This window comes from Achroia grisella, unplaced genomic scaffold (genome assembly GCF_030625045.1).
Source record: "Achroia grisella isolate CSIRO2021 unplaced genomic scaffold, CSIRO_AGI_Agris_v1 utg918, whole genome shotgun sequence".
NCBI lineage: Eukaryota > Metazoa > Arthropoda > Insecta > Lepidoptera > Pyralidae > Achroia > Achroia grisella.
The window spans coordinates 1584916-1600595 of NW_026713067.1; the positions used below are offsets into that span (position 1 = coordinate 1584916).

The window sequence follows — 15680 nt, forward strand, 5'->3', positions numbered from 1 at the left end:
TAAAAATACAACCCTAATTTTTCACCCTTCTATGACCCTTAATTTTAATAGCGATATTGGTACTTAACTTTATATTATATGGCCAAATAACGTTTGCCGGCATGTCTAGTATAAAGTAAGATCCTATAATATACGAGTACATGTATACAAAAACTTGAAGCTTCTTCAAAAATAGTAGTTTCAGATATTAGCGAAATAAACTACTGTACTTTCTATATGTGTCTACATAAGAAATGAGTAAAAACAACTACATACAAATATTTGAAGTAAGATTCTAGCAATTTGCAAAAAAAAAATAAGTGAGTACGTGCATTTATTTTTTTCCGTCGATGAATGGCTCCGTATACAATACGCGGAATTCGGGGTTTTACGCTACCCCAGCTACTACCTGCCGTCCCCACCACTCGATAAGACGGCTACCCTCTGAATAAGGGTCCGGGGACGCTTAGTTTCGTCATCCCCCTCGACGATGCGCGTACGCAGCGACGCAAACCAAGTAGCGTTTAAAAATAGTGTAATATATAATTTAATACTCGTTCTAGATTACTTATGATATAAGTGAAATTATAGTGTATATATAATAGTGCAATAAAATATATCAAAATGGATTTGACGATGCCTAGACTTAAGTTTGAGTTTGATGAAGACGACTATTTGAATGAAGAAGAGGAATATATTGTAGCCGACATGTAAGTGGAGAATATTTAAAGAAATTAATAATAAATAAACATAGATGTAAAACATAGCATCTTGTCTCGAACTATAGTACTAAATAATTAATAGTTTTTTGTGAATATCTCGCGGTATATTTTTGGCAATTTCCTGCAGATTTTGTTGATTCTTTATGCGTTAGGAATTAACACTTACATAATTAGTTTATTGAGCTTTGTGTTATTTGTCATTAATTTATTAATGCCTGCTTTATCGTACTACCTTTACTATCTTAATGCAGCCATTATTCAAATAATGACTAACAACATAAATATAATAATAAATACTGCGATGAACACGTTCAGGTAGCAAACAGTGAATTAACTTACAAAAAATTGCCAAATAGCATCCGAAACTGAATCGGCTAAAGTAATATTAGGTGCAAAGCGTAATGTTAGGTGCAAAGCTGCAGGTGTTCCACACATGTTGGGAATGGTTTTTTTATAAATATATTCTTTATTCTCAATACATGCCTGATTTATCTAAACATATAAATAGTGGTATAAAGATATATAGAGACTTAAGTTTTTTTTAATTCAGTACTTTCTACCATTTCTATTATTTATACTAATATTATAAATGCGAAAGTGCGTCTCTATGTTTGTTACAAGACTAAACGTATGAACAGTAATAATATTTAACGTGCAAATAGTTTTAATAAAATAAATAAATGAAGCCTATTTTTTAACAAATACGTATACAAAACACAGTTTAATACACATATGAATAATTTATTCAAACAATAATCATGAATTATTAATTGTATTGTATAAATAATTCTATTCTGCGGGAATAGAATTTGCATCTATTCGTACCTGAGATAAATAATAACAGCACTACCAAGGTTGTCATGTTTTAGTGATGGTCATATTCAAACTCACGACCTTATGGCTTTAAATCGGAATTAACCACTAGGCCACGACCCTCACGATTCATATTAATAATGAGTTTTAATTTGAAAATCTTGGAATTTCGGATAACAATAAAACAAATTGTTAAACTTGAAGTCTAAAGAACCATTGAGCGTTATCTTATCCTTTCACAGTAATGAGTTTCTATTGACAAAATGACGAGAAACTTTATTTTATGGCGAATTTTTATATTCCTATTGTCTTGTTTCGGACATTTAAATTCAGGTAAAAGAACGTATTCAAACGGTACACTGTATTGTATTGTTGTATTGGAACCTTCTAGAGAATTAACTAATAGTCAATAAAATATTATCTTTTGAACTGTATGTTAAAAATGCCGCTATCCGATAATGTATGAGTATAACTGTCCTGTGTACGGCACACTGGTTATATGTCTCTTTCAAGGGGCCGATAGTTTAGATAGAATTCTTAAGTTAGGTTTAAAAAACAACATAAATGACAAATCTTTAGTTTTGTTTAGAATTGGTTAAAGCTATTAAAAATATTTATTTTGATATATAATTTTTAAATTGATGGTAATGAATCAGTTTACGCTACTACGGCACTAGTGGAAGATGATAAGATCTGCATGAGGTCGGGGCAGCCAGCCCACCGTGACAAACCCACCAGGAATTCATTACGATGATTTTCAGGGGAAACCGCGTGGAGGTCAACCTGGCATGGTACATTGTTAACTTTCGGGTCATGAATCCACATTACTAACAACCCCCTTCCCACATTTTCTTGTATTACAATTAGATAGCAGTTAGCGTGTGAAACCACTCAATGCTGTCCATAGCTCCTCACTTGCTAGACTAATTCGACACTAAAGTCAGCAGAAAAAAATTACTTATGAACCTATGTCTACTTCTAGTTTACAATTTATTTCGTTAGCATACCTAATAGTTATATACTATAGTTGGTCATTGAAGCGCCTAAGCTGATTTTAATTGCGATTCGATAATTAATACCATTTCTGAATAAAACTAGGTCGACTTGTTACTGTATTATAATAAACATTTGAATAAATGTTTACAGCACTAAAACGGGTTATTCAACTTCGTAATTAAACTATTTTGATCAGGCCTAGAAACTAAATATTGAAACTTGCTATGAGTGTAATCTTAGTACATATAGACTATTGACTATTGAACATATAGACTACATGATTTTATAAAACTTTTTTGTAACATAATATCTAATGAACAGAAAACTACTACCTGTTTACTTTTATTTTAATCTAGTATTGTATTATAATTTTTAATATAGTTATTTTGTAACCGGAATATTTTTTTTTGTAAATTCTTACTAGGTAGTTACGGCTTAAACTGTTTACGGCTTCGACGATCTCCATCAAATCAGCACAGTAGTAGTTACTAGTCTACGCTGTACTAACTACACGTAGTAATGTTGTGTTTGTTTGTTGTTGTCCAGTGTTGGAGATAGCGGCGAGCAGCGTCGGGCACAGGTGGGCAGCGGCGCTGCGGGCGCTGCGGGAGCGGCGAGCGCGGCGGCCGCGCGACACAAGACGGCGCCGCAGGTCGCAACGACGACGGCCCACAGCAAGCAGCTGGCGGCGGGCGGGCCCAACCCGCCCCAGCCGCAAGGTAACCACAAACGTAATGTCAACCAATTGTTGTTACCTCCTATTGCATCCACACGCACACGCACCCACATATGCACGCACGTACACACTCACGTACGTACGCAAGCACGCACTACAACACGCATCACGCACGCACACACAGATACGTTAACATCTGATGGTGCTTATCACTTTGTAAAATAAATGTCGCCTATATAAATGATGGATACGTTACCGCTGGCCCACCTGATGGTAAGTGGTAGCCGTCGCTTATATAAATGAACAATATCATAGTTATCATATTATTGTATGACACTCGTGGTACCATTTACGTTTTTCGTTCGTCCATTCTTTGGCTACTTAAATAGATGAGATAAATTTACCCACGCAAATAACTTTCTGATAGTCTTTTGCTCGTTTTACAAAATCAGCTATTAGTTAATTCACTTATAAGAACTAGGTACTCTATAAAAATAGAATAGTCACTACTTCACACCAACATACCACGTGCTTATGAACCACATTAATATTGGAATGTTGTATAAAACTTCAACCAATCTGACAGGAGGTAACAATGTCGCACTATCAGACACTACCTGTATTTTGTTTGAAATTTCATGCACTATCCTTCATAAAGATTCGGGCAGAGAAGTAAAATTCTTGACGGATACTTATTTGTCGTTATAAAACATTGACGTGTAAGTGTTCGCGGAAGTATGCGGACTACACTTTGGTCCTCCGCTGAGGAAATCTCTTCTGCGCAGGTTTTGAGTGGACTGCGGAAGGTCGAACGGTTTTATAAAGCGTTTTGTCACTTGTACGGCAAACACGGGGAGTAGCACACCGTCTTTGCCTTGCAAGTTACGTAAACGTATTTGATATAAATTTAATGTAGGTGCTTAGTAGGAATTTAGTTTTAATAGTAAACAAATAACAGGAAAATTGTCTGTTCTTCCTTTTAAATTATTTATATGTCTTTCTGCAAAGTATTTTTGTAGCCTTCCTGTGATGTTTTCTCTAGGACGTAACAGTTGAATAGAACTGAAATATTTTTTTGTCCACGGAATCCAACGTAGCAGGGGACGTAGTTTTTGGCCGCCTCCCAGATTAGTTCGCTTTCTTATCTTTCAATCATCAGTCAAGTTTCTTAATGTCAGCCATACTTGAACTCACGATCTTTCGGTCTACGTTGGTGTAATAAACCATTATACCATGACGTTCTCCAATTTATTATTTTACAGTAAAAATATTACTCATGGATGGCCCCTACTTTTTGTTCTTCCTCTTGGAACTAAATGTACTGCATTTATTATGAAATTATATGTTTGGTTCTGTAGCAATTTAATGCAAGTGTAGAACGTAGAATGGGTAGATAGAAAATCACGTGCATGACCAACTAAAGCCAATTAAGCCGTTTGACCATCTACGGAGTCCTCTAGTCGCTAACTATGCTCATCCGGTCCCTACGTAGGTCCGATGTCAGTCAACGATGAAATGACAAAATTAGAATGTCCATAGCTTAGAATAATGTCCATAGCAATAATTTGTAAACATTGGTTCTCATATATTTAGATGTTTAATTAAGTAACGCGGTTTGATGACGACGTCATTGCCATGTTCATAGGAATAAAATTCTAGTTAATTGACTTGCTTCTAAATATATTCAGGCTTCCTTATGTAACGCAGATCTTAATTTTTTTATTTGAAACAAATTCAATCTACTGTTTTGCGATTAAATAGAGACTATTAAACAATTGCTAATAGTATAATAAAGAAAATCAGCAATAATAATATATGTTTACGGCTATTATATTTTATATTCCATCACCGGAGAATCAGTCTAAAAATATAAATTGACGTGCGAATTTATTAAATATTGGTCAGATTCGAACTCTCAATATTTGGACGTTATTCAGGGTAATAACTACTAGGCCGCAAGGAATATAACGCGTAAAATAAACAAACCTATTGATTTGAATCTGTTAGAGTTGACAATTGTTAATTAACTGCGTTATATAAGGCAGCCAATTTATATAATATGCATCTTATAGATATTATAAGAGAGGGATAAATAAATCAGAATGTTCAGGGTTATTATTATTATTATTATTAAATAGTGCTGTATACGTTATTAATATAGTTGAACAGATTTTAACACGAATAATTTTATGGTAAATAAAGTTATTTACCTCTTAGTGTGTAGACTAGGTTCCACTGCCGTGTTCACGAGCTGACTGATTATATATATTACACTGTTTATTTAGTTATTCTTAATTTAATTACTATTACATTACATACTATTATATATAGTAAACTGTTAAAACTCGTTTAACCATATTAATAATGTGAAAGTTTGAAAATAACTAGTGTTGTATACATTTATTTGATTAACGAATGGATGAAATAATTCTAAGTGTAAGCAACGTATTAAAAACTTTCATTGAATTAATTATTGCCCAATTTGAGTGGCAATATTTTCCAATAATGCCTATATGTTTGACAATATATTCTGAGAAAACGTTGTTTACTTAAACATGAAAACAATCAGAAAGTTTATGTCTCATTAAGATTATTATATATTTAAAAATGTTAAAAACAGTTTCATAACTCCATAACACTTTTCATTGAAGTTGGTTTCGTGATTAGTGCTATATAACTAATACGTGTACGTATGTCTGTGCATGCACCTGATGGGGATACCACAGGCTCCGGCTGCGGTGGAGATGGCGACTACCAGCTGGTGCAGCATGAGGTGCTCTACTCCTCGTCTAATAGGTACGTTATCCATTATTCATATACTAATTTATTCTACTTTTGTAGTTAATTATATTCAAATACTGGATGAGCGTAAAACTTTGTTATGGCGTGGTATTCGGATGAATAATCTAAATATCTTGCTAATGTTATAAACAGGCAAGTTTGTGAGTGTGGATGTATGGATCGAAGTTTGTTACTCTTTCACGCAAAAATTACTGAACGGATTTTGATGACAGTTTACAGTAATATAGCTTACATCAGAAGACTATAATTTTTACGCTGGCGAAACCGCAGCGCAGCTAGTATCTTCTAAATCTGAATATGTCTGTCCATGTACAGACAGCGACTAATTATATTTATATATATATTAGATTTTGAAGACTTCTTATCAGACGTATCAGCTGTACTTATTTCTAACGTCTACTTTGAATGACTGCCGATAATTTAAAGTATAGTTTGATATGTGACTTACTCTTGGCCAGTGTGATTTGTATGAGATATGATTAGTTTGGATGAAAATGTCTCAAGAGTTTGTATATTCACTTGAGTTTATAAGTATTGAGTTTACTTATAAACTCAAGTGAATATAGAAACTTGGTTACACATAACACTGAGCTATGAGTCATTTTGTATAGTTGTGGCATATACAGCAGGTTTACCTATATACTATTACATTCGTCTAAATATTCAGTACTGTATACTACATGTACTTAAACCTATGCGTGTACTTATGAAACAATTAAAAAATCTTATTAATCTATTCAGGTACGAGGTGTTGGAGTTCCTCGGGCGGGGTACATTCGGCCAAGTAGTGAAGTGCTGGAAGAAGGGCACCAATGAGATAGTCGCCATAAAGATCCTTAAGAACCACCCCAGCTATGCACGCCAAGGGCAAATTGAGGCATGTATTTGAAAATAGATCATATATATGTATTAATATCTCTTTTTAACATACAACCAATAACACTCTTGTAGTTATATATTTTTTGCCAATATTCTAAATATGTATTTTTTTATAATTATATATTACACGTAATCGTTATAGACTTTTTTGTTTAGTTGTTATATTTGCCCTCTTCTTAATATCGCTTATTGTTCATAAGTTTAATAGTATATTGTTTTATGAATATTACTAACATTTAATAGGTGATATTTGTTCGATTCGTTATAAAGCCAAAAAGGATCAAATATATAAATTTACGTTCAGAATCGTAATAATATTGAGGTTCTTTAAATGTTTTAGTTGTTTAAAATATGTTAGAAAAAAAAATAAGTATCATGGTTTTTTTTATCGATAATGGTGGCTAACACTTATTAAGCTGAAGGGGCATCAGTGGAGAATAACCACCAGACTCCATTATTGACAATCCGCTCACTCCAATCCCCATGTTCATGTTGTATAGATTTTCTAACCTATCAAGGGTCCAGATTTATTAGGTTATTTTAAGATAAAATATTACATTAAAATATATATATATATATATCTTATTTATATATATAATTTATATATATAAATAAGATTAAATTGGCTGTATTGGATCTGTAGGTAATGAGTTTTAGACTTTATCATGGGCTTCAGCGATGCCGGCTAATAACTTAAGATCTCCCAAATGACTTGTGTAACTTTAGAGTTTTGATTAATGAAACTTGAATTTAATTAATTTTGTGAGCCCTATAAAGATTCTCATTAAAAGTTTTCAATCAAATAAGGCTTCAGTTACTATAATAAATAAGGACTTATTTTAAGATCAGTTCAGCAATTAATTTGTGTAGAGTACTAGTAAATAACGTTACATAAATTGAGACGACAAAGATCCTTAAGAAATCTTTATCTCTAAATCACTCATAGTTTCTTGATAGAAAATATGACAAGGCCGATCGGTCTGTAAAAGGTTGTTTTCGTGCGATAATTTCGTGTTTATGCGCATTAAGTATATACACATAAATAAATAAATAAGCTGTAGCAGTTTGGAATAAGGTCCTTGTATGTGTTGTGTTGGACTATTTTCCTCATTTATCCTCACAGTTGAGCCTTTGTGCACATAGAGTCGGGATTACTAGAGGAATGATCTTATTTAATAATAATAATTATTATTATTAAAAACAATTAAGTATTTTTGTTTATTCATTACAAAATTTATATATAACTCCCTCGGTGGTCTTGAGGTTTAGCACACGCCCTTACTTTCGATGGTCCCGGGTTCGATTCCTCGCACGGCACCAACATTTGTTTTAATGAGTATGAATGTTAGTATCGGTCTGGGTGTTTCCTATGTATATTATGTATTAAAAAAAAAAATTATCTATGTTTTTGTATCAGTTGTCTAGTACCCATAAATGAAACTCTGCTTAGCTTGGAACTAGATGACGCTGTGGGAATTGTTCTGAGATATTATTATTATTATATTAAAATTAGCATATTCGGGACAGGATATGTGACATTATTCCGTTGGACTTCCCTAATAATGTCGGCCCTGTACACATTGGCAATGCTCCAAGTCCTGTTTGAAGACTTGAGTGCCTCTCCACATTATAAACTCGATGCACAATATTAATATCACATAATACGTATTGCAAGAAATTCAGGTTGATTTCATAATAGTATGGATACAGAATCGAAATTAATTGTATTCGTTTTTATTTTAAGTGTAGCTTTGATATAAACTGCATATAATTTTATAGCTTATATTGTAGGTATGAAGAATATCTTTACAATGACTGTTTTGTATTGAAATAAGAGAAGTAAGTGTTAATGTAGTTGTTTGTGACACATTTGTATTTTTTTATAGTTACAGGAAAAACTTAAAGTAAAATACTTAATATAATTAATATTGAGATAATCATTGAAATTAATATTATAAATTCAAAGTCCATATTACGCTATATAAATGCTTTTTAAGATATGTATTTAAAGATTAGCTATGTAAATCTTCAAATTTATGGTTACAATAATACTTTTTTATGACATTTATTACATATGGTGATAGTGCATTTCATAAATCTTCAATACATAATACTTAATGAACCTATATGATATATGAACAATAATATTTCATATGATACTAGCTGAGAACTGCAACTTCGTCCATTTTTTTATAAAATACGTCCAGCCTGTTAGTCGTAACAGTAACAAACATACAGACAGACACTTTTATATATATATGTTGTCCTTACATAGTATAAAACAAAGACGCCATCGCTGTCTGTACTGTTAGATCTTTTAAATGACGCAACGGATTTTAATAGTTTTCAACAATAGTTAGAGTAATTAGAATAATACGAATCGCAATTGTTAAATAAGAGTTTGTCTAATAGATATAATAGTAGAAAATAAGTAATTGTAATTTTCATTAGTTAATTTGTATGACTTTCAATACTTGCAGGTGTCGATCCTGTCTCGCCTGTCGCAAGAGTCGGCGGACGAGTTCAACTTCGTGCGGGCGTACGAGTGCTTCCAGCATAGGTCGCACACGTGCCTCGTGTTCGAGATGCTCGAGCAGAACTTGTACGACTTCCTCAAGCAGAACAAGTTCTCGCCGCTGCCGCTCAAGTACATCAGGCCGATACTGCAGCAGGTGCTAACGGCGCTGCTCAAACTCAAGGTGAGTACATAAAGTGTTTTTTAATTTATGAATAATAATAATAATTGCTCACTATGGGCATGTAATGCGTAGGAATGAAGATCATATCTTAAGGAAGATGGTACATAAGAATATGGATGGATGGAGGCTATAACGGCAAAGGAAGATCGAAAAACAGATGGATGGATTGAATGACTGATGATATGGTAAGAAAGGTAGTAAATAACGTCATAACTGTGAACAAGGATGGATGGAAGAGAAAAACATATTACCTGAGTCAGTAAAACTCCGTTGTCATCTAAAAGTATTCCCCATTTCTCACAATAATTTTGTCCAATAGTTAGATAAATATTAAGTATTAAAGTTGTAACTTGTATGTGGAATTTGAAACCTTCTGTGTCACTACGTTACCCTTCCTTTTTTACAGCAACTGGGTCTAATCCACGCGGACTTGAAGCCAGAAAACATTATGCTGGTGGAGCCGGCGCGTCAGCCGTACCGTGTGAAGGTGATTGACTTCGGAAGCGCTTCGCATGTGAGCAAGGCCGTCTGCAACACATACCTACAGAGCAGATACTACAGGTATATATATATTTTTAATGGATGATAATGGAATTGTACACCCGCCTGAGCTAATGGTTTTCGCTGGTAAGCCCCATTGAAAGATGATAAGGTCAGGTTAGTTAGCCCATCGTGACAAATTCACTAGGATTTATCATAATGGTTTCAAGGGAGAATCGTGTGGTCAACCTGACATGGTGCATTGCTAGCAATGGGGTTATCAGCCCAGATTACGAACAATCCCCTTTTCTTATAGGTATATTATATTACACAATCGTGCATATCGATCATAGATATGCTTTCCATTCCGAATTATTCTAACGGTGTTAGCCATAGCTGGCCTTTACAGGTTCTTACATATCTTGGACTCATCCTAACTTGGCACGGATGCAATTATTGCAGGAATCTCTCGATTAAAAACAATGTAGTAAATATTACTCGACGATAGCTTTATTTTGTTTATTGAGAGACTAAGACTGTAATGGATTTTTATTGTTATTTAATTTACTAGCATTGTTTGCATAATAATAGCACTTCAGGTAATATCTTCTAGATTATTTATATCTATTTGAAGACATAGAAATAATCTTTATATAAGCACTTGAATGGTCATATCATATAGATATTTTTTTGTTTATAAGTTTATTTGTAATGTTATCCACAGAGCACCAGAAATAATTCTGGGGCTGGCGTTCTGCGAGGCGATCGACATGTGGTCCCTGGGCTGCGTGGTCGCGGAGCTGTTCCTCGGCTGGCCACTGTACCCTGGGTCCTCGGAGTACGACCAGATCCGGTACATCTCGCAGACGCAAGGATTGCCCACAGAACACATGCTTAACAGGTCAGTACTGTACCATATAATCAGGACAATTTACACAGCGCTATCCAGTCCCAAGCTAAGCAGATCTGTATATCTGCTTATGGTGCTGCTCATGTACATCTCTGTACATGAGCAGCATAATAAACATCAAGTCATATGTAGAATTGGCAATATTGAAATCCTAAAAATGTGTTTTTATAATAATTCTATTTTTCAGCGCAAGCAAAACAGCGAAGTTCTTTTACCGGGACGTGGACAGCACGTATCCGTTCTGGCGGCTAAAGACCCCGGAGGAACATGAACTGGAGACCGGTATCAAGAGTAAAGAGGCACGGAAGTACATCTTCAATTGCCTCGACGACATAGGACAGGTGAGCAAAATCTATAAGCGTGCAGAGAAGAATTTGTATTGTAAAGTTTGTTAGAGCAAAGTCTATAGGCTATAGGAATGAATGAGATAGTCAACGCGTCATTGCTCGACTCTGAAGTTATATATTTTCCACTCCTGTAAGGGGTGTATTAATTTTATTTATATCAAATATTTTCAGGTCAACGTACCAACGGATCTTGAAGGTGGCCAACTATTGGCTGAGAAAGCAGATAGAAGGGAATTCATAGATTTATTAAAGAGAATGCTAACTATGGACCAGGTATGTACTCTCTGCTTATATTACTTTATATTCTTGTCTTAAAAAATATTGTTTTGTATACATAATTCTAATATCTTTATAATAGATATATAAAAATTTCGTGGCACATTGTTTGACCGCGAAAGAATCTTAAACTACTGAACCAATTTTTTCCGAGACCAAAACAAATTGTTCTTTATTTTTTTGACATCCATTGTATTTTTTTTTATGGTTTAACTTTAATAAATACTTTCAACTCTAAAAATTTAACCCTTCTACCATAAACCCCTATATTTTAATAGCTTCTTCTTCTTTCGTTTCAACGGAAACTAAATATATTTTCCCCAGAACGTTGCGATTTTAATAGCGATATTAATTTATACAGCATTCTAATTTTGTGTTTCTTATCTTAAATCAATAAATGAAATTGAGTGATACATATATGTCCATATTAATGGACGTACGTATGTTATTCTATTCTATGTTAGGTTAAAATTATAATTTAATTAAAATTTTCATTACAGGAGCGGAGAATAACGCCGGGCGAAGCGCTGAACCATGCGTTTGTGACCCTGGCACATTTAGTCGACTACGCACATTGTAACAACGTCAAGGCCTCCGTACAAATGATGGAGGTACGTACATATTATTGTTTTATGGGTGAGACACTCAACAATACATCTATATGTCACCTGTAATAGTCTAACAGACTAAACAATATATAACTTTGGTACTATAGTTACATTATTGTAGATAAAAGCTATTTTTATTTCATATTTTAATGTTAGTGTAAATTAGATTTTGTTTCCTCTTTGTCTATTTGCGATCAGCCAATTAGCTTTTATGAGATTTGGTTGCTTTCGTTATCTGTCCGTTTGATTTTACTACATCCAGTAATGTGGTTCTTCTTTTATATAGGATTGAACATATTTATTGTATAAATTTTAGCAGATCAAATGTTAACAGGAAATTAGTCATAATAAGATTTTTCCTGCATATAGAGTGTATTTAATTTGTTGTTGTTTCTGAAATAGTAGAACTTAAACTTAAAAAATAACCCAAAATAACTCCTTTGGAAAGTATACACTTTATTCTGAGGAGATAAAAATTATCGCTCCTAAGAATATCCTTCAATTCTCGTTCCTGACGGGTCTAGGTAGCGGACTTTGAAAAAGGGCGAGCACAAGAGATCTATACAGATCGCAGTCCTACAGGTCTGAGCATCTAATAATAGCCCAAAACCTCCATAAAAAGACATATATGTAGAGGATAAGTCATAAGTGTAGTAACGTGTGTGGTAGGTATGCCGGCGGTCGGGCAGCGGTGTGGGCGGCGTGGGCGTGGGCGCCGAGTACGGCGTGGGCGGCGTGGGCGTGGGCGTGGGAGTGGGCGTGGGCGTGGTGGCGCCCGCGGCCGCGCCTGCAGCTCACCACCTCGCCCTCACCATCAACCAGCAGCGGCTCCGAGCCGCGCCCTACGACAACCTGGTCAGTATTCTATGGATTTACTGCAGGTGACTGGTTCATCGTATGGAGGGAAAGGAAAATGTACTCGTTGTAGTATAATTTACTATCGTTCTGCACTAGTCAAGGTATTTCAACATAAAGAACCGGAATATTGAATGAAGGTTTCATTCACTACCAACTTTTTGATATAAAACTAATTTAAGTACTATATAACGACTGAACTAACTTTAATAATATTTAATTTATCCCAAGAACGAATCTTAAAGAATAATTTGGAATAGAATGATTGATTCACTCAATTTCAAATATTTTTTTTATAATTTCATATTTGAAGATTTGTATAGGGAATTAGTAATTTTTCAAGGAATAGAAATCTCATAGTAAAAATTTAAAATAGATCCCCAAAATACTAATAGCGTGTACCGATCTTGTAGTGTTGGGTCCGCTATATATACAATAATATTTATCTGTATCTTAGTAGTTATAGTATGTTGACTCTGTTTTCTAAACTCGTATTTTATTTACAGTATCAACTATACCAAGGCGGTCGGGTGGCAGTGGGTGGAACGAGGCAGTATACTCGTGCAGCCGAACCTTTCCCACATCAATTCGTCTCGTCGATACTGTGCCAACCTGCTTATCAGGTATGTCATAGTAATAGTGTACGTAGATTAGTATAATATGTAGGTTTCCAGCTTGGAGGTTAACCTGACATGATACATTGTTAGGAATGGGGTTATTAATCCAGTATATAAGAGATTCATCTCTTATTTTTAGCATTCTTTGGATTCATCGTGCAGGAGAGGAAAGGGAGAGAACGAGGGAAACTCTGAGCAGTTTCCGGGACTTTGTCTCTTTGCCGACTGATGCAATAATTTAGTATGTCATATTGTTAAAACTAACAATTTCACAAAAGTGATCTTCATCTTTTTTAATTAAAGTTAGGAAATTTTTAGGATGATATATGATTGATATGATGGTTTCCAGCGTGGCGGTCATGGTACATTGCTACCAATATAGCAATGGGGTCAATTAATCCAAATCACTAATAATACCCTTCCCTTCTCCAGGTGCAACAGTTAGCCGCTGCGGCGGCAGCAGCGGCCGCAGCCCATCACCAGCATGGAGTAGCAGGTGTGGCAGGCGTGGCAGGCGTGGCGGGTGTAGCGGGTGTGGCAGGCGTGGGAGATGTGGGCGAGTGGCGGGCACCATTAATTGTGGAACCAGCGCCGTTACCGGAACCAGAGGTCTGGGACCCGTTCCATCCGCACCATCCGCAGCATCATCATCCGCACAAAAGGTATGTTCAGACATGTCTACTATCTGCATTTATTAGCAACGTGATATAAAGGGAAAATTTAACTGATGTTAGAGAAAAAGGATTAAAAAAAAAATCTCTTGTGGAAACCTCTACGTATTGGTTAACAATAAAGAAACAACAAAATACAAAGAAAACTGTACAAAATGATATTATAATTTTCAATATGGCCCACACTCGGCATGCTCAAACAGCGCTTATTCTGTGCAACACGTTTTTTGTATTACGGTAAAATTATTTATATAAATGTCCGTATCTCCAAATTTATATATCTGGTTAGGGATTCACAAATAAGAAAAACATTATATTACTATTATTATATATAATATACTTCTAATTAGCGTTATCGCAACCCAATAGTAGATACATTGTCTTTCGTAAAATATGTGCCAGGTTCTATTCTATGGGGAGCATATTTGACTAAAGTTACTTAGTATATTAATAAATATTTCAAATCATTTATAGAGTATAAAAATTGTAGAATTTTGTTCAATAGTACTCTTAACTGTACATATATGTAATAATGATAGGATTGTCAACAGATCCACAAAGCAGCAAGCGGCCGCCGTACCGCACTATCCACCGCACCATCAAACGCATCAATACAGGTGCTTATAACGATATGTGAACATACATAAACTATATATTTATATAAACTTTATATATTTTTATAAATTGTCCGGTGTCCATACGTTGGACTTATACACACATGTCTGCTCTAGTAACTGCTAATTAACTATATATTTATTTAGTGCTTTAATTTTTATTATGCCGTTTGGTAGTTTTTTTTCTTATTCTAGGAAAGTCATAAGTTTTCACGTCAAATATTGCTTTGGGAGTAAAAAAGAAAATATAGGAAATAAAATTTCATTAAAATTAAGTGTATTTGAATAAAAACGAAGACTGATATTAAAATAATGGTATAATTAGTCCATAGGCTATGGGTAACCTTGTACTATCAGATGAGTCGTATGCTTCTTTGTCACCTACGACATAAAAATCAATTACGCTTTATTGTGACATAGTTTCTTCTAGTTTCTGTGGACCAATATAACATTTTATTTCACTAGTATTTACGATCTTATACTTACTGCTTGTTTATGCTTCCGTAGTAAATTAGGTCACATCACAACTATAGTAGCAATCAAGCATCATTAGAGCAATTTCAGTCGAACTTATATAACTTAACTATTATGTAGTAATATTTTTTATAATTTATTTTACATAAGAAAACGTTCTTAAAAAATCATTTTCTATTTAAATTAAATAGGAAACAATCCGACCATATAAGTAATGTAATCTGATGTAACACATATATTTTTGACTCTAATTATAAACAGC

General features: G+C 34.3%; 1 protein-coding gene across 4 annotated transcripts in view; it reads left to right on the forward strand.

Moving 5' to 3' along the window:
* The window catches only part of LOC131853984 (homeodomain-interacting protein kinase 2), a 113538-nt gene that overhangs the window by 88441 nt on the left and 9417 nt on the right, over positions 1-15680 (forward strand). For 3 of the 4 annotated variants that reach the window (XM_059205099.1, XM_059205097.1, XM_059205101.1), the window contains exons 4-16: positions 3057-3241; positions 5913-5982; positions 6730-6865; positions 9348-9566; positions 9973-10127; positions 10771-10947; positions 11144-11297; positions 11475-11576; positions 12080-12190; positions 12857-13042; positions 13549-13665; positions 14092-14321; positions 14882-14947. In XM_059205099.1, coding sequence (XP_059061082.1) covers positions 3057-3241; positions 5913-5982; positions 6730-6865; positions 9348-9566; positions 9973-10127; positions 10771-10947; positions 11144-11297; positions 11475-11576; positions 12080-12190; positions 12857-13042; positions 13549-13665; positions 14092-14321; positions 14882-14947 — 1908 coding nt within the window. The remainder of the gene's footprint in view (positions 1-3056; positions 3242-5912; positions 5983-6729; positions 6866-9347; positions 9567-9972; positions 10128-10770; positions 10948-11143; positions 11298-11474; positions 11577-12079; positions 12191-12856; positions 13043-13548; positions 13666-14091; positions 14322-14881; positions 14948-15680) is intronic. The other variant, XM_059205100.1, reaches the window with a different exon arrangement.